This window comes from Papio anubis, chromosome 11 (assembly GCF_008728515.1).
Source record: "Papio anubis isolate 15944 chromosome 11, Panubis1.0, whole genome shotgun sequence".
Lineage (NCBI taxonomy): Eukaryota > Metazoa > Chordata > Mammalia > Primates > Cercopithecidae > Papio > Papio anubis.
The window spans coordinates 23,118,676-23,141,636 of NC_044986.1; the positions used below are offsets into that span (position 1 = coordinate 23,118,676).

At 37.3% G+C, this 22,961-nt stretch overlaps 1 protein-coding gene across 4 annotated transcripts in view; it reads right to left on the reverse strand.

Annotated features, from left to right (window-relative positions):
- The window catches only part of MXI1 (MAX interactor 1, dimerization protein), an 81,829-nt gene that overhangs the window by 34,086 nt on the left and 24,782 nt on the right, over positions 1-22,961 (reverse strand). For all 4 annotated transcript variants that reach the window (XM_009215332.3, XM_017944536.2, XM_017944534.3 and 1 more), the window contains exon 3: positions 9,212-9,241. In XM_009215332.3, the coding sequence (XP_009213596.3) occupies positions 9,212-9,241 (30 nt within the window). The remainder of the gene's footprint in view (positions 1-9,211; positions 9,242-22,961) is intronic.

The following is a 22,961-nucleotide window of genomic DNA, read 5'->3' on the forward strand; positions in this document are numbered from 1 at the left end:
AACTTCAAGTCACCAGCTGCATTAGCCCATCAGCCCCTATTAAGACAGTCAGCCCAGTCTTTGAAACTTTGAAGCCAGGCATTGACTTCTCTTCTCTATGACTTCTGCTGTAGCTATGAAAGTCCTGGATGACATCTTCTTCCAATAGATGGTGGTTTCGTCTACTTTGAAAACCTGTTGCCACCTTCACTGATTATTCTAGCTAGATATTCTCAATAATTTGCTATAGCTTCCACCTTAGCACTTGCTGCTTCACTTTGTACATTTGTTATGGAGATGACTTCTTTTCTTAAATCTCATGAACCAAACTCTGCTAGCTTCCAACTTTTCTTCTGCAGCTTCCTCCCCTCTTAGCCTTCATAAAATTGAATAGAGTTAGGGCCTTGCTCTGGATTAGGCTTTGGCTTAAGAGAATGTTCTGGCTGGTCTCTATCCAGACTACTAAAAGTTTCTCCATATCACCCATAAGGCTGTTTCACTTTCATATTTGGATGTTCACCAGAGTAGCACTTTTAATTCCCTTTAAGAACTTTTCCTTTGCATTCACAACTTGGCTATTTGGCATAAGAGATCTAGCTTTCAGTCTGTCGTGGTTTTTGACATACCTTTCTCACTAAGCTTAACGATTTCTAGCTTTAAATTTAAAGTGAAATACACGTGACTCTTCGTTTCACTTGAACACTTAGTGGCCACTGTAGGGTTATTAATTGGCCTAATTTCAATATAGCTGTGTCTCAGGGAATAGGGAGGCACCAAAAGAGGGAGAGAGATGGGGCAACAGCCGGTCAGTGAAGCCATTAGAACACACACAACATTTATTAAGTCTGCATCTTATATGGGCATGGTTTGTGACACCCTAAAACAATTACAATAGTAACATCAAAGATTACAGATCCACAGATCATCATAACGCATAAAATTATAATAAAGTTTAAAATATTGCAAGAATTACCAAAATACAACATAGAAACATGAAGTGAACATATGCTGTTGGAAACTGACTTGCTTGACACAGGGTTGCCACAAACCTTCAATTGCTAACAAATGCAGTATCTGCAAAGTGCAATAAACGAAGTATACCTGTACATAAGATTATGATACCTGCAAACATAAATGGTTTTACTTCTTTCTTTCCAATCTGGATGCCTTTTATTTATTTATTTTTTTCTTATCTAACTGCCCTGGATAGAACCTCCAGTACAATGTTGAGTATTAAGTCATGAAAGTTGACATCCTTATTTCTGATCTTAGGGAGAAAGCATTCAGTTTTTCACCATTACAAGTGCCATAAGCTGTGAGTTTGTCATTAACACTGTTTATCAGGTTGAGAAAGTTACTCTAAAGTATTTTCAAACTGAGACATACTAATACCCTTTGCATCCTAGTAAAACCCAAGGCTAAAATGGGATTTTGACTAAACTTCCCAAAATTACAGTACCCAATCTAAAACCATAGACTTCTAATCCAGCTGAAGTTATAGGTTAATTTCAAACCTACAATAAAGGTTTGACTTCTCTAACCCTGCAACTAGACTTTAATGCAAGCAAATACCCTTTAAGTACTATTAGTTGAGGTAAGAGTTTTAAAGAAAGTTCTGCCAAACCAATGTTATTTCTTTCCTACTAACAAGTGAACATTCTTTTTCTAGAATGTGCACACCATGTAAAAAAAAAAAAAAAAAAAAAAAAAAAAAAAAGGTCCTTTTTAAACAAGTATCTTAAAAGCACAAAAAATAGGCAGTGAAAACCATTTCAGATATGCTCTTCCTGCCAAGGAATCCTAAATTAGTCTGATGATGTACCAAGAGAAAACACTGCCTAACCTCAGTCATAAAGATTTACTTTTACATTTGTTCTAAGATAAGGTAGACCAAAACCATCACTCTGTTAAAACATCCATGTAAAATGGGGACATGATAGGCAGTATAGATAAAAAAAAAATTATATTCATTATCATGTCCAAATAATTGGAATAAACAGAACTAATCCATCAAAAATTCTAACACGAAAAATTTGAAATTTTTTACAGGATTCTTGTCTACAAGTATAAATAAATCTTTTCCTCGTAAAAATGCTTACCATTTTCAAGTCATGGGATGAGAAAGGAATAAAGATCCCACAAGTACATCAAAAACTTCATCAGATAAAGTGTTCTCCTTTATAAAATTACCTATCCTTATCTTAGTGTACTGTATGATATCCTAAAGGACTAAATGAGTCCATACACTTCTAAAAAAGTAGGATAAACTCTGGCATGGTAAAAATCCTTTAAGCTGTTCTCACTTACCAAGTTTTCTCATATATTTACATTTTAAGAATTCATTAAATTTTCTACTTGCCTATTATAAAATTATTTTATTAGGTCAACTGAACTCTCAAGAGTATATATCTTCATCATTTTTCACTGAAGTCATTATAATGTGAAAACATGTTGATTATAAATCTACTATCACATATAATTTTTTATTCAATGAATTTTTACTAAATGACTGCTATGTCCTCGGGTAAATAAGACAAAGTCCTGCCTTCCTGAAACTTATATTTTAGTGAAAGAAGTCAGACAACATAAATGAATAAATAACTCAGGCAGATATACATGTTAAGGTGACATAAAAACTAATGCAATAGAGTGTGACCAGGAGGTGATTATTATTCTCTAATCAGATGACCTGAGAGTTGAGAACTAAATAATGATGAAGAACTAGAGCAGGGCTTTCCAAGCAGAAGGAACAGCAAGTGTAAAAGTCCTAAGATGGAAATGATCATGCTGTGTTTAAAGAAAAGAGAGGAAGCAATGTCAGAAGGTCTACAGGAGATAAGGGATAGAGTGGTGCACTTTGCAGGCCACAGACTTCATCTAATTGTAGTGAGAAGCCGACTGTAAACAGAGAAATGACTCAATTTGATATATTCTTTGAGAAGATCATTTTTTTTTCCTTGCTGCAGTAGGCACTGAGAGAAGATAACTTTTGCAGCTATGTGAAGAAATAAGTAGTACCAATTAACAGAAAATAATTTTTTATTTACAGTGTTTCTTAGACCTTTGTCTTCCTTTCTGTTCCCAATTCTATCACCTGAGTGCTGACTCATATCTTTTTACTATATGGACTACTTCAAAAAGCATCCAAACTGGTCTCCCTGCTTCCAGAGCTAGATTGTACTTTTTTTAATGCTTTGTACATGCCTATCTCTTTGCTTCAAAAGCCTCAAAAATTCACCACTGCTGGCCGGGCGCGGTGGCTCAAGCCTGTAATCCCAGCACTTTGGGAGGCCGAGACGGGCGGATCACGAGGTCAGGAGATCGAGACCATCCTGGCTAACAGGGTGAAACCCCGTCTCTATTAAGAAATACAAAAAACTAGCCGGGCGAGGTGGCGGGCGCCTGTAGTCCCAGCTACTCGGGAGGCTGAGGCCGGAGAATGGCGTGAACCCGGGAGGCGGAGCTTGCAGTGAGCTGAGATCCGGCCACTGCACTCCAGCCTGGGCGACAGAGCGAGACTCCGTCTCAAAAAAAAAAAAAAAAAAAAAAAAAAAAAATTCACCACTGCCAATAAAATAAAATCCAAATTCCTTGGCATTCAGTAACATTCCACAGTCTAATTCCAAACCACCTTTTCAGCCTCATCTTCCACTACTAATCTGATAAGACTCTGCTATTTAACTCAATATGGTCTACTCACTCCTTCCTGAACACAGCTTACAATGCTACATTCCTGCTTCCACGGCTCTACTCACACTGACTCCTTTCCATATTCTTTTCTTATATTCAAATTATCTCTCTTCTTCATGGCTCAGTATACATTCTCCTTAACTAACCACAGTAGTAGGTTTTGACTATGACGCACAGTATTTTATATCACAATCCAGTATACACAAGTTTCACAATTCCATATTTAACTTTACTTCATGCAGTGTACTTTGGTGTTTTCTTCAATTTCTTTTTCAAAATGATTCACTAAATGATCACATGGACCACTAGTGAGTTTCAATTTTCAGTATGAAAAACACTATTAGTGTACCCTTCTAGACATTTACTGGTAACTTAACTAGATCATATTGAAAGATGAAATATAAATACCAAACTATAATGACCTTAACCTTAGAATAGAATAGGGTATCTTATACTTCATTTGATCTATCATGATGCCACATATAGTATTTATTAATTGTTGCTGAAGAGAAAGATTGATATTAACCATAACTCTCATATTCATGATCAAAAAGGATCATGATTAGAACTGTTTTGTGCTCATATCCATCTTGTTTCAAATTGTAGCTATGATGATAAAATGGCCAGGTTTTGACACTTTGACTCAAACTTTCAGCCTTTCTACCTTACAGAATTATGTAACAGCCCTGCACAGTGGAGGAACACAGTAAGAACTCTATAAATGCTAATTTCCATTTTTCCCTCAGAGGTATGTGAAAGTCCCTATATGGAGAACACCTATTACCACTCACTAGACATCCTTTTCTTATTTTATTTTATTTTAACAAATATTTAGTCACTTCTCCTCTGCCTAGGAAGACATTATTAGTCCAGTGTTCTCTTTTGGCCCTTCTAGCACTAAGGTTCTTGACCATCAGAGTCCTGTTAAAGTTGTTGATTTTATTTTTTTTTTAGACAAGTCTTGCTCTGTTGCCCAGGCTGGAATGCAGTGGCATGATCTTGGCTCACTGCACCCTCTACCTCCCAGGTTCAAGCAATTCTTGTGTCTCAGCCTCCCAAAAAGCTGAGATTACAAGGATGCACTACCATGCCTGGCTAATTTTTTTAATTTTGGTAGAGACGGGGTTTCACCATGTTGGCCCTGCTAGTCTCAAACTCCTGGCCTCAAGCAATCCACCTCCCTTGGCCTCCCAAAAGTGCTGGGATTACAGGCCTGAGCCACCATGCCTGGCCAAAGTTTTTGATTCTTTCTAAAACATCATCAGCAATTTGAATTAAAAAAATGAAAAAACAATGAGGCAATCTAAAATCTGTACTGATACTGAATTGTGTCTTCTCTGACAAAGGACCCAACCTGTAAGATAAGCCAATGGGCAAAGTAATATCTTAATTCTTCAATCTCAAAGTCTCATTAAGTTTACTATGAGATGATTCACATAGGTTCCTGAGGAATGCAGAACATCTGAAGTATCTTGCTTCCCCTCCATCTCCTAGGCCTATTATGACCTGTTGTGGGCCTAGGCAGACAAGGTTGGTACACAGGTAACAAATGCTCTGAACCATCTAAAGCAGACTCAGTATAACCAATAAGGATTTGGGCAGAAAACAGCTCCCAAGACCTATCCAAGAAGAAAATCTGAATTTCTCTATCAGTCCTGAAACTACCTAGAGCTCCCTAATGGGCTATAGGAATCCTGGGGTAATTGTGGATCACAACCAACTACTCTGGGCCTGTCAAAACCCAAACTCCACCACTAGACTTCCCTTGGAGATCTGGTAGTATGAACCTCAACATCTGGTGGCTATTATATCCTTTAGGCCAGATCCCAGGGCTTCAACAATTTTAGGGCTTTGTTTGAGATAGCTATCTGGAATTACTTAGCCATTCATCAGCAATTTAAAATCACCTACTCCAAATCTCACTGCATTTGCTCCAATAAAAAAACACTAACTCAGGCCGGGCGCAGTGGCTCAAGTCTGTAATCCCAGCACTTTGGGAGGCCGAGGCGGGTGGATCACAGCTCAGGAGATGGAGACCATCCTGGCTAACACAGTGAAACCCCGTCTCTACTAAAAATAGAAAAAAAATTAGCCGGGTGTGGTGGTGGGCACCTGTAGTCCCAGCTGCTCGGGAGGCTGAGGCAGGAGAATGGTGTGAACCCGGGAGGCGAAGCTTGCAGTGAGCTGAGATCACGCCACTGCACTCCAGCCTGGGTGACAGAGCAAGACTCCGTTTCAAAAAAAAAAAAAAAACTGTGACGCAGAGAAGCTTATATCCAAGATTTCAGAACCAAGCTAAAAAGGAAAAAAGTAATTTCTGACACAAATATGTTATATAAAGCAACAAATTTTAAAAAATATGAATTAGTTCAGGAATGTCTTTCAAAATGAAGACAAAACTAATCTTTTGATAGTGAGTTACTGTCTTCATATAACATCACACTCAAAGGCATATCAAAGGTAAAGCCAAAATTCTATTTATTTTAAAGGATGCCAAAGCTAGATTAACTTTTCTTTCTTTAACATGTCAAATAAAAATGATGCCTTGGTAAAGAGGACTGTTAAACAGAACTGGATGGGGGCTTTAAAACATAAAAACAACATAGGCTTAAATTTTAAAAATATTCCTCTGCCACCTTCTTGCTAAACCACCTCCCCTATCCTACATCTACCAGTATTTTTGTTTTTTGCCAGACCACCACTGGTAACTTTCCAGAAGCGGGGTACAGATTATTATTCTAAATTTGAGTTTTATTTTTGTTGATAAAAATCCCTTTTAAAAACAAATATATCTTGGAAAAGTTAATTCTATATCATCTTTCAATGAAGCCTCAGGGAACAGCGAAAGGAAAAGGAGTAAAGAGAGAGGGGAAGATATAATTTGAGAAATAAACAATGTCTATTAGTCCTCTGGGCTAATAAAGAATATCTGTTAGCACTTCCAAAGCTATTAGAAGAAGAAAAGGAAATCAGGCCTTAAGTGAAGTAAGGTAGGGTAAGAAACCAGTCTAAAAGTCTTATATCTAAGTAAATAAAATAGGAACAAATGACTTTTATTGGAGATTACACACAGCCCAGGTAATAAAACCACACGTGTTATACCTGTGCCACAGCTAGATGCTAGATTAAACAACTTATATGGCATACCAAAGTAATACTATGGGTGATGCACACATCTTCTGTGAGGGTTTTTAAAAAGGTTATCAATGAGTCAGAAAGAATCTGCAAAATACATTCAACAAAACTGAATCAAAGATTTTTAAAGCTCCATTCCAAATAGTTACTAAAAAGAGTCTCTACTCCAGTGTTAATGGTTTTCACCAGGTTTCCAATGAGGGTCTCCCAAGGACCACATCCAAATGAAGTAACTATAAAAGCCACATGTTTATCAATATTTAATCCATGGGCCCAAAACATACTCTATGATCTAATTTAGAGTAAACTTCAATTTAAGGTTTTATTTTTAGGATCCTCAGAACTTTCATTTCTCAGTCTTTTTTGTTATGTTTAACATAGCCAGATATGCCCTTCCTTTATCTATCCAGATCTTTAATAAATCAGAAATTAAAAGCAGAAAAGAGATTCTTTAAAACGAAGGAGTTTCTACCACTAACTACCAAAATGTCTTTGACTCGACCACTCAACTTTGAGCTCCAGTTTTATCCTTCACTCAATATGAGAGCCACTGTCTCCTATACATGCCTCAAATGCTAGGCACTGAGGATACAAAATTGAACAAAACAGAATCTTTGCATTTGGGGCATAGTCATTTGGCAGAAAGAGACATACGAACAAATAATTACAATGCTAACTATTCAGCCTTACAATAGGAGACAAGAACAGAGTATCGTGCAAACAAAGTAGTAACAGCCACTGAGTCTGCCTAAAAGACTATGCTAAGCCTTTTCAAGGGGATTTGACATTTAAACTTACTTGCAATGAGGCAGTTAGGCTAGTCAATCTATTTTGTGTTAAAGAGAGGACAGAAAGTTGAAGGTCATGAGATCTTATTTGTCAAAAACAGCTGGTACATATGATTTCAGTTTGTTATTAATCTCTTTTTTTTTTTAAGACAGGGTCTCACTCTGTCACACATGCTGCAGTGCAATGGCATGATCATGGCTCACTGCAGCCTTCAACTCCTGGGATCAAGTGATCCTCTTGCCTTAACCTCCTGAGTGGCTGGGACTGCATGCCACGACACCCAGCTAATTTATTTTTATTTTTTTGTAGAGATGGAGGGTGTCTCACTTTGCTGCCCAGGCTGGTCTCGAACTCTTTGCTTCAAGTGATCCTCCCACCTGGGCCTTCCAAAGTGTTGGAATTACAAGCATGAGCCACCATGCCTGGCTGCTATTAACCTAATCGCTATACCAAAAAGAAAGTATTTTACTCTTACAATTCTTATGTTCTCTTCCAAACTTGTCCTCTTCTTCTCTTTCCTCAAGTAATAGTAATACCATCTAAGATTCAACTATCCATAACTAACTAATCACCAATTTCTATTGACTCCATTCCATACTCTTTACTTTGTCTACTTCTATCTCAATGGCCACCATCATCTCTTACCTAAATTACTGCACAGCCTTAAAAAGCGTCTTTATGCTTCTGGTATCCCTTCTCCCAACCAACCAATTCTTCAAACTATAGCCGAATGATATTTCCAAGAAACAGGCTGATCAAATGATAACCACCTTAAAATTATTTAACTGCTCCCTATGGATCTCAGGAAGTCTAAACTCTTCGTTCGGCATGGTAGACAAGACTTTTCAATACCTGGCATGCTTTACTTCATGTTACAATCTTTTATAGTCATCCTGAACCCTTTTGCAGCTTCCTCAGTATACACTGCTCACTCACCATCCTCTGCAGACTTTCCAAGACTCCCTTCAAAAAGGAATCAGGTGACCTTCCAAAATATCTTTCAGTACGTCCAGTACCTTCTGCTTCTCCATTACCATACTTGCCACGTTATATAGTACTTTAATTACCTGTCTTTCCTTTACAAAGTTCTGAATTCCTTAAGGAAAGGATAAAAACTATCTTATATATTCTTATATTTCCTATATAAAGCATTCTGCCTGTCTGGCACTGACATACAGCTCATATTTGATAAATAGTTGTTGAATGCATGAATAAATTGAATGAATGAATGAATGAACAAATTACAAAGAAAGAAAAATTCAATACCCTCCAATTTGTAATGCTTATTACCTACTCTTTAGAAATACTACCCTTTAGCAAAACCACATTTAAACCATGAGCTTTTAATAATTAACTCGTTTTCAGAGACAGAAATAAAGGCTACACCTAAAACTCAAATTCGAATAAGCTTTAAAAATGTATTTACGTCTTCTAGCTGCTATAAGCTTACTATTTAAGTCATTTTTTGGAGAAAATACATATGTATCAGACTCACAATAGGCTGTACATCTGAAAAGTAAAATTACAACTACATATGCACTATTACATTATTTTCACAGGTAAAATGGTGAGTTTGCTTTTAAACATAAGTGAAAGCTGCACCTCATCACTGACTCACCGATTCTTTTCCAGCTCATTGTGTGTAGATCTAAAAGAAAAAAAAAAAAAAGCATTAGCCATGCTTTGTTGATAAAAGTTATAGAAAGACAGGAGGTTATGCTACACCCAATGAATGTATTTAACAATGCAATATATGGTCACACTTCTACAAGCTCACTCATCAAGAGGAAATAGTCTACATTCATTAAGATTGCTTATTCAAATAGAGTATTTTCAGTTAACAGCTCTAAATATTCTGAAACTGGAGTTTGTTATTTTAATAAAAGTAATACTAGCACATGTTCTCCCTACTTCTAGCATCCTAGATTTTGTTGATCTGTAGATGTTATATAAGAAATTTTAAATATAATCCTGTTTTTGTTTAAAAAAAAAAAAAAGTGTGTGTACTTCCATGTTCTCCTCTATCTCCATCTACCCACTTCTAAACAGAGAAAAAAAAGTTTTGGCTAGCATAAAAGCCGAAAAAGGCTTGCCTTACTGCTAAGTGATAGAGGCAAATCCAAGTCTTCCCACCTTATTTTGTGAAACAAAAACAAGAAAAAGTTATACATGAAAGAAAAATATACTAATATAAGAAAAAATATATTAATAAAATCAAGAAACATATTTTACAAGACTGGATAATTCGAAATGTTAGCAATGGTTATTGTTCTGTTTTGGTGCCTTTTTTTCATTTTGCTTCTCATTGTTTTAAATGATACCATCTATTGAACAAGCACAGCATATGGGGAACAGTGGGATAAGCAGTTAATGTATCTTATTTTATCCCTAAAACAACATTTGTTTTATAAACAAGAATACTGAAGCTCAGAGAAGTCAAGAAATATACTCCTATCCCAAGAGTATAAAGTGGCAGCCATGATTTAAATCCAGGTCTATCTTAATAATCCCCAAATCTTAACCATTCAGTGAGAAGCAATACTGAATAGAGGTTAAGGGCACAGACTCTAAGGCCAAACTGCCTGAGTTCAAATACTGTATGGCCTCAGTAAAGTCCCTCCATTTCTCTGTGCTCGGTTTCCTCATCTGTGAAATAGGAAAAATAACAGTATTTGCCTCATATGATTGTTATAAGGATTAACAAGTTTACACTAAATAGCAAAATATAATGAACTCTAAAGCTAGCTACTATTAGAATTATACTAGTTCCCTGGAATTAACATGTGTTACTTTTGCAATAACTTAACATTAACAACAATAGGAATTTTGTGAAGGACAATTTAAATTCCTGTCACTAGAACTAAAACTTTCATCATTTTGTAGATTCTGGTTAATGTCAAATGCTTAAAGAATATTGACTGCTTTAATCTGATTATTTCAATGGATATTTAATAATCAGATCCTCAAACCTTAAAATTAAGAGTGCTTTTGGCCGGGCGCGGTGGCTCAAGCCTGTAATCCCAGCACTTTGGAGGCCGAGACGGGCGGATCACGAGGTCAGGAGATCGAGACCATCCTGGCTAACACAGTGAAACCCCGTCTCTACTAAAAAATACAAAAAACAAGCCAGGCGATGTGGCGGGCACCTGTAGTCCCAGCTACTCGGGAGGCTGAGGCAGGAGAATGGTGTAAACCCGGGAGGCGGAGCTTGCAGTGAGCTGAGATCCGGCCACTGCACTCCAGCCTGGGTGACAGAGCGAGACTCCGTGTCAAAAAAAAAAAAAGAGTGCTTTTGCTGGTCTCGTAATTTGTGTAAATTTTATCCACTGTCTTAGCTCAAGGGCCAAAAGACTTCTTTGAGTTACTGTCTCCTATCCACCTTTTGCTTCATGAGTAATTTCATAAAGTCTAAGAGACATGAGATTAAAGGCCGGGCGCGGTGGCTCAAGCCTGTAATCCCAGCACTTTGGGAGGCCGAGACGGGCGGATCACGAGGTCAGGAGATCGAGACCATCCTGGCTAACACGGTGAAACCCCGTCTCTACTAAAAAATACAAAAAACTAGCTGGGCGAGGTGGCGGGCGCCTGTAGTCCCAGCTACTCGGGAGGCTGAGGCAGGAGAATGGCGTAAACCCAGGAGGCGGAGCTTGCAGTGAGCTGAGATCGCGCCACTGCACTCCAGCCTGGGCGGCAGAGCGAGACTCTGTCTCAAAAAAAAAAAAAAAAAGAAAAAGAGATTAAAAAGACTGATACTCATTTTAAAAAATATTATCTTAACAAAAGGACTTCTCCTTTGAGGGAAGTAAATAGAGTCTTACGATGTTTCAAGAATTCAGATAGAAGAAACTATAAAAGCATAGTCAGAAATCCTAGTTTAACAGCGACTCGGAGCTCAAAATTCAATAAATTACAACCACAGTGTGCCTTTATCACCATAAAAGTGTTTATTTAAAATTTTGTTAATCTTTGTTTGAATTAAATGTTAAAGTAAATCAGTTAAGTTAGAAGAGGGAAAAGGCCTATTTAAAGAGGTTTAGAAGAAAAAATATCATTCAAAATTGGAGTAAAGAATCAATAATAAGATTCCCCACCCCCACTAGTGAGCAAGTTTTGGTTTAATTGCCTCTCTCTGAGAAGAAAACTAAAAACAAAACAAAAAGACAATGCACATATGAAATACTACAGTAAGTAATAAATGGAAACATTGTATTTAGAGAAGAGTAGACTATTTGCCATAGACTTATTCTAAACAGCCATAAACTTATTCTAAACAGTCTGGCAATCGCACTGACAGCCATCAGTGCAAGAGATAATATACTCGACAATAACCAATTGTTGAATTCCAATATTATATTGAGTCTATTATCAAAGCTAGCTCCAAAAGATCATAATCTGACCCACTGCTGTGAACAAAATTAAAACAGCGGGTTCTTCCTGCCTGTCAAACAGACATTTCTTTATTATCTTTTTTTAAAGAAAATGATAGCTAAGATTATGAACCTTTTCACTAAACCAGGAAATGCATGCCACATTTAATTATACCACCAGCAAAATTTAGCAAGATTTTCAAATAACAAGAAGCAAAAATGATCATAAATATACAAATCATTACCATGTTGCCATGTTCTTCCAATTTTTTTTAAAAAGCATCAATAGTGTTTACTTCTGTTTTGATGGGTTTTTACCTGTAATATCAAGTCAACAAATACTGAGAAGCTTCAGTGTTCAAGGCTGTCTTACAGTGCAGGAAATCAAAGACCGTCTCCATTGGGTAAATTAAGATATGTTTAGCAATAATTATAACTGAAGGCGGCGGCCGGGCGCGGTGGCTCAAGCCTGTAATCCCAGCACTTTGGGAGGCCGAGGCGGGCGGATCACGAGGTCAGGAGATCGAGACCATCCTGGCTAACACGGTGAAACCCCGTCTCTACTAAAAATACAAAAAACTAGCCGGGCGTGGTGGCGGGCGCCTGTAGTCCCAGCTACTCGGAGGCTGAGGCAGGAGAATGGCCTGAACCTGGGAGGCGGAGCTTGCAGTGAGCCGAGATCGCGCCACTGCACTCCAGCCTGGGTGACACAGCGCGAGACTCCGTCTCAAAAAAAAAAAATAATAACTGAAGGCAAAATAAATATACAAAGAAAGGTACAAAGTATTATGGGAGTTCAAAAGAGACAGTTTACTTCCAAATGGCACTGTAAGAAAAACTTTAGAAAAGGGTGGCATTTGGCCTAAGGCTTAAATGATAGGTACATCGGCTACTGGTAGAGTCTGAAACTGTTAAGGAGATGCCATTCCAAGTGGAAGGGATAAGATAAGCAAACAAGTCGAGTTGTGAAATCCAAAGCAAAACCAGCAAACAACACAGAGAGATCATAAAGACCCATGGTGTTAGAGAATGAAAGTCCTGAATCTAAATATTAACTCTGTCACTCACATTAGCTGTGTAACTTTGGGACAAATTATTTAACCTCTCTGGTTTAGTTTCCTCATCTGTAAAACTGGAGTATTACATATGCCTCAGCCAGGTTACTGTGAGAATTAGAGAAACATATATAAAAACATCTAGCTCCTAATAAACATTTAATAGACGTTAGCTATTGTTAGCTGTTAGTATTTTTATTATTTTTTTAAAAGACTAAAATTATGGTACCCAAAACGTTATTAACTATACTACATGGGACAACAAATTGATAGATTCTCAATAACACTTTGAATTAGCCTGGAAATAAGCAAACGACAACCATAATGATGGAAAGAGAAACTGAACGATAGGTGACTGAAGCTACTTGATCATTTAGTCAGCTGTGAGGACAGTACAAGGTTTAGGAGTATATTACAGAGAGAGATGCCTAATTATATGTACACAGAGAAAGTAATCCAAACAGCAGAGGCGATAAACAAGTAATTAAACGTATCACACGCTAGCACATTCAGAAACAACCCCTTTGCTTCTCTGAGCTATGGGTCCACCCAAGCCCTTCCAATAATGTTCCACTGAAATATTCAATTACGATAAATTCCCTGTGTAAGGCTGAGATGTTCTGAATAACCCATCTAGTTAGCCCACTTTTCTTCTCCCAATAAAATGCACCTCTGAGAGCAAACACTAATGAACTGTGTCTTCCTTTCAAACACCCTTACCCTGAATGCTTAACAACTTCCAATGACAGAGAAAAAGACATGTCTATCATTTTATCACTGAATCACAGGTAATATTTTTCACAAACAGCATCCCTTTAAGAGAGGCATCCTAATGTATTCCCTATTTGAATGGGAGTCATTATCTATGAAATGTGACTACCTTAACCGGATATGTGACTTTTCATTGACTACAACATAGCTCCAATACATAAACTTGTGATTATTTAGGGTGTAGTTTGGTGGTAGTCAAAGAAATGAACCATAGAATTGAAACTATACGAAATGGTACAGTTTGGCTCAAGAGCAGTACCATCGTGGAAAGAAAATAAAAACCCCTACTCCAGAATTCCAATACTATCTTCTAGCAAAAGAAAAGATTTCTAATTTTGCTGAATTAATGAGCCAAACCCCTACACTTTGTTAACATTATCATTTAACTTACTTTCTAATCCTGAAGTGCCTCACACATGTTGCCCTCCACACAATGAAAAGAACACATTCTACGAAGCTAAATTCTAATTGGTATCCTAAAGCTTACAATTCTTACACATATACGTAGAGGGCAAGAAAAACAAAAAATTTCAGCTACAGTAGAGCAGGTATCTCTCAAGGATGTACCAAAGGGGTTGAGATTGAAAATATACTGGGATTAGTGGAACAGTAAAACTTCTATTTATTATTACTCTTCTTTTAAGATGGTAGTTTTGTGCATTTGTTTCCATCAAAAACCATTTTAAAAACCATTAAAAACAGTAAAAGTTGAATACTGTAAACTTTTAGAAAAAATGCCTCATAAGAAATATATTGCTTCTTTCTTAACAATGACAAAACCATTACCACCACAATAACTAAGCCCCAAACAGCAAGTATCTAAACAAGATGCACAACAATAACTACAATCAAAAACCTTTTTCCTTAAAACTTACATATCAAAGCTGGATGTAAGTATACTTCGTGACTAAGTATTTCCACTTACAGGCATATACCAAACCAATATATGTTTACATGTTCACCAAAGGACATACAAAAGAATGCTCATATAGAACTATTCATACTGGCCCCAAACTGGAAACATTCATCAATAGTAGAATGCATAAACTGTGAAACATTCATACAACGTAGTATTATACAGCAATGAGAATAAACTAACTACAACTATTGTACAGTAACATGGATTAATCGACACAATTTCAACATAATTTGAATGAAAAAAGCCAAACACACACAAAAAGTACACACTACATAACTCCATTCACATAAAGTTCAAAACCGGTAAAACTAAACTGTGGCATAAAAAGTTAGAATTAAAAAAAAAAAAGTTGGAATTGCAGTTACCTTGGGGAAGGGGTGACAGTGACTGGAAAAGTCAGGAGGGGGTTTCTGAGATTTGTAATATTTCTTTGCTTTTGTAAAAATGCATTGAACTGTACACAAAATTTGTGTGCTTTTTTGTATGTACATTTTACTTTGGTAAACAGGAAAAAATTTTTTAATAGCATACAGACTGAATTCTTTAAAAATCAATTCTTACTTCAAATATAGCAAACACCCTAATGTAGGTCCTTGACAAATCTTTTGGCATACTACATAAACATCTCAAAGAAATGTGCTTTGTAAAGGATAATTTTTAACAAATCTAAAAGTACTGAAATCATACACAGTAAGTTCTCCAATCACAATGAAATTTAATTAGAAATCAGCAACAGTAAGCTAATTAGAAAAATCCCAATATTTGGAACATAAATCACAGCTCAAAGAACAAATTGCAGAGAAATTAGAAAATATTCTAAACTTAATGACACAACATATCAAAAGTTGTTGAATGTAGCTAAAGCAGTGCTTAAACACAACTGTTTAGCTTTAAATCCTTCTGTTGGGAAGGTAGTGTCCAAAATCAATGATCCAAGATTCCACCTTAAGAAAGTAGAAAAAGGAACAAACTAAACTGAAAGAAGTCGAGCAATGGTTCTCAACTGTGAGCAGTTTTGCCCATCAAGACATCTGACAATGTCTGGAGATACTCCGGTTATGCCAACTAGGAGGAGGCTACTGGCATTTTGTGAGGAGATGCTAGGGATGCTGCTAAACATCCTAAGATGCACAAAACAGAATTATCTGACCCCAAATGTCAAGACTGCTAACGCTGAGAAACTGAAGTAGAGAAATATAATAAAAACCAGGGATAGGAATGAAAGAAATAGAAAATGAGAAATAGTGAAAATCAGTAAAATTGAAAGCTGACTTTTAAAAATCAATATATTGATAAACTACCTCTAAGGCTGATGAAGAATAAAAGACAAAAATTACAACACAAAAACAGTATCAAGAGTGTGCATCATTACAGATTCTACATACATCATACATTAAAAGGATAAGAGAATATTATTAATAACTTTATGCCAACAATTGTCCAGATCATCTAAATTTGATAACTTAGATGATATGAACAAATTTCTTGAAAGACACAAATGATCAAAACTAGCTCAAGAAGAAACAGAAACTCTGAATTGCCTTTCATCTATTAAAGAGATTAAAATCATAATTTAAAAAAAAAAAAAACTTCCCACAAAGAAAACTCCAGGCCTGTAAGTTCTCCATTAGCAAATTTTACCAGGCATTTAAGGAATAAATAAAACCAATCCTACATAAAATATTTGAAAAAATAAAGATAGAGGGAACACTTTCCAAATCATTTTATGAGACCAGTATTAGCCTGATACCAAAACCTGACAAAGAAATTACATAGAAAACAAACAAAACAAATACTAATATCTCTCATGAACATAGACACAAAAATTCTAACAAAATATTGCCAAATTGAACCTAATAATATACAGAAAGTACCCTAGTTCTTGGGACAGAGCTTCTAAAACCTTGAAATTTTCTGAGTAATTAGGAGTGTCTTCATTATTCATGGTGAGTCTTTGGACCACACCTGAGTTTATGCCAAGGAGAGAGAACTTAGGATAGGGGCTGGTCACATCAGAAAGACCAACCATGTGATTAGAGGGTTGGGGCTTTGAGTCACTGATCCTGGCCAGGAGAAAAGTACTGGGAACTGACAACCATATAACCAATGCTTCAATCAATCATGCTTATGTAATAATATCCCAATAAAAACTCTGGAACCTGAAACTTGGGTGAGTTTCATGGTTAGTAAACACATAAATGTGCCAGGAGGGTAATGCATCCTGATTCCATGGAAAAAGCACAGAAGCTCTGTGTCCAGGTTCCTCCCAGACCTCACTCTCTGTGTCTGTGCATTTGGCTGGTCCTGATCTGTATCATTTACAATAAAACTTGCAATTATAAGCATAGCAGCTGGGCATGGTAGCGCATGCCTGTACTGTTAGCTACTTGAGAGACTGAGGCAGAAGGACTGCCTTGAGCCCAGGATTTTGAGGTTGCAGTGAGCTATGATCTTACCACTGCACTCTACTCTGGGTGACAGTGAGACCCTGTCTCTAAAAACAGACAAAGTGTAGCACTTTCCTGAGTTACAAGTAGTGCTAGCAAATTGTCAAACCTGAAGGGGCTGTAGGAACCTCTGAATTTGCAGCCGGTTGGTCAGATGTGAGAGTGGCCTGAGGACTCCTAAACTTACGGCTGGCATCTGTAGCGAGGGCAGACATGTTGGGGACTAAATCCTTAAACCTGTGAAGTTTGTTTTAGCTCTCGGTTGTTAGTATCGGTACTGCAACAGTACACAATACAACATGACTACGTAGGATTTACTTCAGGAATGCAGGTTTAAGAGACTCAAAAATCAATCAATGTAATCCTCCATATTAACAGAATAAAAAAGAAAATGACAGTATCACCTCAATAGATGTAGAAAAAGCATTTAATAAAATTTACCATCCATTCATGATAAAAACTCTTAGCAAATAAGGGAAGAAAGGAATTCACTCAACCTAAAAGGCATCTAAGAAAAACTATAGTCACACTCAATGGTCAAAGAATGCATTTTTTCATAAGATCAGGAACAGGGCAAGAATGTCCATTCTCATCACTTCTATCCAGCACTGTACTAGAGATTCTAGCCAGTGAAATAAAACAAAAAAAAGGAAACACAGAGAAGGAAATGGAAAAAATAAAAATGTCTTTACTTGCAAACATTACTGTCTATTTAGAAAATCCTAAAGAAGCTGGGCACGGTGGCTCACGCCTGTAATCCTAGCACTTTGGGAGGCTGAGACAGGTGGATTGCCTGAGGTCAGGAGTTCGAAACCAGCCTGACGAACATGGAGAAACCCTGTCTCTACTAAAAATACAAAAATTAGTCGGGTGTGGTGGCGCATGCCTGTAATCCCAGTTACTCAGGAGGCTGAGGCAGGAGAATCACTTGAACCCAGGAGGGGGAGGTTGCAGTGAGCCAAGATTGCGCCATTGCACTCCAGCCTGGGCAACAAGAGTGAAACTCCGTCTCGGAAAAAAGAAAAAAAAAGAAAATCCTAAGGAATATACAGACTATTAGAACAATTAAGTTTAGCGAAGTCAGTTCACAAAACCAATATGCCAAATTGAATTGCCATTTAAAATAGCATCAAAGAATACTTAAGGGTAAATTTAACAAAGTATGTGCATGACCCACACTCTGAAAACCTAAAAAATACTGCTGAAATTTGAAAACGTCCAAATAATAGACATACCATGTTAATGAACTAGAAGATTCAATAGTTAAGACATATCGAGTTTCCCCCAATTAATTTACAGATCCAATGCAATCCCAATAAAAATTCCAGCAGGCTCTCTGTTGTAGAAATTTACAAACTGATTCTAAAATTTATGTAAAAATGCCGGCCATGTGCAGTGGCTCACGCCTGTAATCCCAACACTTTGGAAGGTAGAGGTGGGAGGATTGCATGAGCCCAGGAGTTCAAGACCAGCCTGGGCAACATGGTGAAACCGTACCTCTACAAAAAATACAAAAATTAGCGAAGTGTAGGAGTGCACACCTGTGGTCCCAGCTCCTAACCCAGGAGGCTGTGATGGGAGAATCACCTGAGCCCAAGAAGGTTAAGGCTGCAGTGGGCCATGATCATGCCACTGCACTCCAGCCTGGGTGAAAGAGTGAAAGTCTGTCTCAAAAAAATTAATTAATTAAAATAAAAATGCAAAAGACCCAGAATAGCCAAAAGAACTTTTGAAAAAGAAAACCAAGTCAGAGTACATTCATTACCTGATTTCATAACTTTTTGAAAAACTATAATAATTAAGACTGTGTGGCATTAGAATAAGGATGAATATTTAGATCAAAGGATCAGAACAGAAAATCCAGAAATAAGATGCACAAGTCTGTGGTCAACTGATTTTTCACAAAGATGACAAGGCCATTTGATGAATAAAGTATAGACTTCTCAACAAATGATGCTGGAACAACTGGATGTCCATTTGCAAAAAAAAAAAAAAAAAAATGAACTTCAACCTTTACTTCACCCCCTCTGCAAAAATTAACTCTAAATGAATTTTAGATCTAAATGTAAAACCTAACATAAACTGCTAGAAGAAAATAGAGAAGAAAAAAAATTTTTTTGAGATGGAATCTCACTCTGTTGCCCAGGCTGGAGTGCAGTAGCATGATCTCAAGTCACTGTAGACTCCACTATGCAGGTTTAAGTGATTCTCCTGCTTCAGCCTCCCAAGTAGCTGGGATTACCGGCGTGTGCCATCGTGCCTGGCTAATGTTTGTATTTTTAGTAGAGACAGGGCTTCACCATGTTGGTCATGCTGGTCTCGAACACCTGACCTCGAGATCCGCCTGCCTCTTCCTCCCAAACTGTTGGGAATACAGGCGTGAGCCACCACACCTGGCCAACAGAGCTTATTTATTTATTTATTTATTTATTTGAGACGGAGTCTTGCTCTGTCGCCCAGGCTGGAGTGCAGTGGCACGATCTTGGCTCGCTGCAAGCTCCGCCTCCCGGGTTCACAACATTCTCCTGCCTCAGCCTCCCAAGTAGCTGGGACTACAGACGCCCGCCACCACGCCCGGCTAATTTTTTGTATTTTTAGTAGAGACGGGGTTTCACCATGTTAGCCAGAATGGTCTCGATCTCCTGACCTCATGATCCGCCCTCCTTGGCCTCCCAAAGTGCTGGGATTACAGGTGTGAGCCACCACGCCTAACCCTGTAAAATAATACTTCTTAGGTAAGGGAGCAACACTAGAAACTACTGAGAACTTTGAAGGTTAAAATAACTGGTCTTAAACATATTCTCAAAGTTTAAAAAGACATTAAGATAAACCACTAATTATCTAAACTACTTCATTGGTTAAAAACAAATTCTATTACAGAGCAATATTCTAAAAAACCTTTAAAAGTACAGAAAATATCAGCAATTTCCTAACTCACCTGACTTCCAAAGGTAATCATTTTAAGAAAGAGTCAGGCATTGGCTGGGCGCGGTACCTCATGCCTGTAATCCCAGCACTTTGGGAGGCTGAGGCGGGCAGATCACTTGAGGCCGGGAGTTCAAGACCATCCTGGCCAACATGGTGAAACCCCGTCTCTACTAAAAATACAAAAATTAGCTGGGCATGGTGGTGCGCGCCTGTAGTCCCAGATACTCAGGAGGCTGAGGTGGGAGAATCACTTGAACCCGGGAGGTGGGGGTTGCAGTGAGCCGAGATCGTGCCCCTGCACTCCAGTCTGGCGACAGAGCAAGACTCTGTCCCAAAAAAAAAAAAAAAGAAAGAAAAGAAAAGAAAAAAAGAGGCATGAAATAAATATTCAGTAAATAATTGTTGGGGGAAAAATGAGTGGTCCTATAGATGTATAACACTTGCATCTATGGGGAGGAGGTGAGTATATTAATAACAATATAAAAATTAGGAGCAACTTCAAAAAAATAGACTTGATATTATGGGTAATGCTGTTAATTATGGTACCACTGACTGTGTTTTAAAATGTAGGAAATCAAAATAAAAAAACAATCTAACAAAAAAATGCGTGTTTATATTTCATCGGCAGTATAAAATCACACTAAAAATGGGACCTGGAAATATACTTTGTCAAAGCATACTATCAAACCTCTTTGATTAGATTAGTATCTAGAGAACTCTCCTTACTGAAAAAATGACAAAGAATCATGCCATATTCAAAAGGAGGCAATGTTCTTTCATTTGTAAGGAGAAATCTAGAAGAGAAAGCTTTCTTCAAGTCAACAGTACTGCCTGATTACAACAGTGATGCATGTGTTGCTTAAAATCCAGCTTGACAATAAAGTCAGCCACCATCTACAGCTATAAGGCTTAAGCAATCAGCATCTCTAAGCCACATGTGCTTTAACCATAAAATGAGTGATAATATTTTGTCTTCATAAAACAGAGAACCGTACTGAAGCATTCCCTTTCTACATTTTGTGATCTTCTACATCACATATTCAGTATTTTGACAAAAATGCCTTTCATCGAATGGGAACAGAAACAACTGTCCTACTGACTTACAAGGCATGATCATACAAGTCTCCTTCAACACTTCCGTAGAGGAATATAACCTTAAGAAACCCAGCAATAGCAGGCCGGGTGCAGTGGCTCACGCCTATAATCCCAGCACTTTGGGAGGCCGAGGCAGGAGGATCACTTGTGGTCAGGAGTTCCAAACCAGCCTGGCCAACATGGTGAAACCCCATCTCTACTAAAATATACAAAAATTAACCAGGCGTGGTGGCAGGCGACTTAATCCCCATTACTTGGGAGGCAGAGGCAGGAGAATCGTTAATTGTTAAAGGAGGTAGAGGTTGCAGTGAGCCGAGATCTAGCCACTGCACTCAAACCTAGGGGATAAGAGCGAGACTTCTCTCAAAAAACAAATAGCAAACTTACACTTCAAGGAAGCAAACTTACACTTCAAGGAAGCATTTAAAGGAAAGCCTGAGTTTTTTTAGTATAAAGCATAAAATTCTTGGGAATTTTTCATTTAACTCAATTTTCGTGGAAGACTATCACAAAACACATTTCACTGGAAGTGTTAATCACTCAAAATGCAGAAAATACTGAAGAATAATAACAACATCATTAAGAGTTTAACTGGTACTAATCTACATTTTTGTCCTGAAACTTTGGGAGTTTTCTATGGGACAAAGACCCAGAAACTATTTTTTAAAATAAAAAACTTTGAAAAACACAGAATAGTGGAAAGAAATTACACAAAAATAAAAATAAGGCTTCATTCAATTCTTCTGTGAACAAATAGGTTCATGTAGAATAAAGAGAAGATAAAGCATCTCAAATTACTACTGGAAAAAATCCTGTGTAACTATCCTAGGAAAATAATTCACCACCATCCCTCCCTGCAGAAAAACTAAAAATCCATGAAGATAGCCGATAAGGATGCAAAGCTAAAAATGTAACAATACAATAATTCTATCTAAAATAAGACTAAAACATTTCTTTATTCTATAGTTTAAGAAAAATTAAACTAAAGCCTTATAAGCAACAGAAAAGTTGTTTTTTAGTGTCCTCAATCTTAGAAGGTGGAACTGAAATACTGCTGTTATGAGATTCTTTAGTATCTACAGGACACTAAAGAAAAGAAATGTATCAACTTGAAATTAAAGCATACATTGGCTATTTACTACTTCCCAGATTACCTTAAAACAATGCAATTACTATGTGCGTGTCACAGGCTCATACGAATATTTATTGCCAATATTTGACAGACTTCTGGTTCTTTCAATACGCAAGTTTTTATATTATTTTATTTTCACGAAACAGGATGACACTGAACGTTCTTCAAAATTGTGGCATTCTGTAGCCTACTTGTTTAAAAGAATTGACAGTTTAGAGATTTTTATTCTTTAAATACTACATACTGTTTTTCCAAATGTATCATTAACATCCCTTAGAACACAAAGTAATTAGAGTTTGCCAAAGCAGGGGTTCTACCATCCTTCCTTCAAGTCTAATATGGTACTCAGCACAAAAAAGAAACTCAATTTAAGACAGTCTACTTGGAGTTTGAAAACCTTCCATTCTTTAAGAAACACATACTACGTACAGGGCACTGTGATAAGTACTAGGGATAAATGTTTAAGCAGAAGAGACTCAATCCCTGCCCGCCTCACAGTGTTTTTAATCCAGTGAATAGGATACGAATTTAAGAAAGAATTGGATAACAGTATTTCTACAAACGTGATGAACACTATGAAGGAAAAATAGGGGTGCCATGAAGTATGTGAAGACCTGATCTACTATGACAGATGAGGAAGCATTCCTGAGGAAC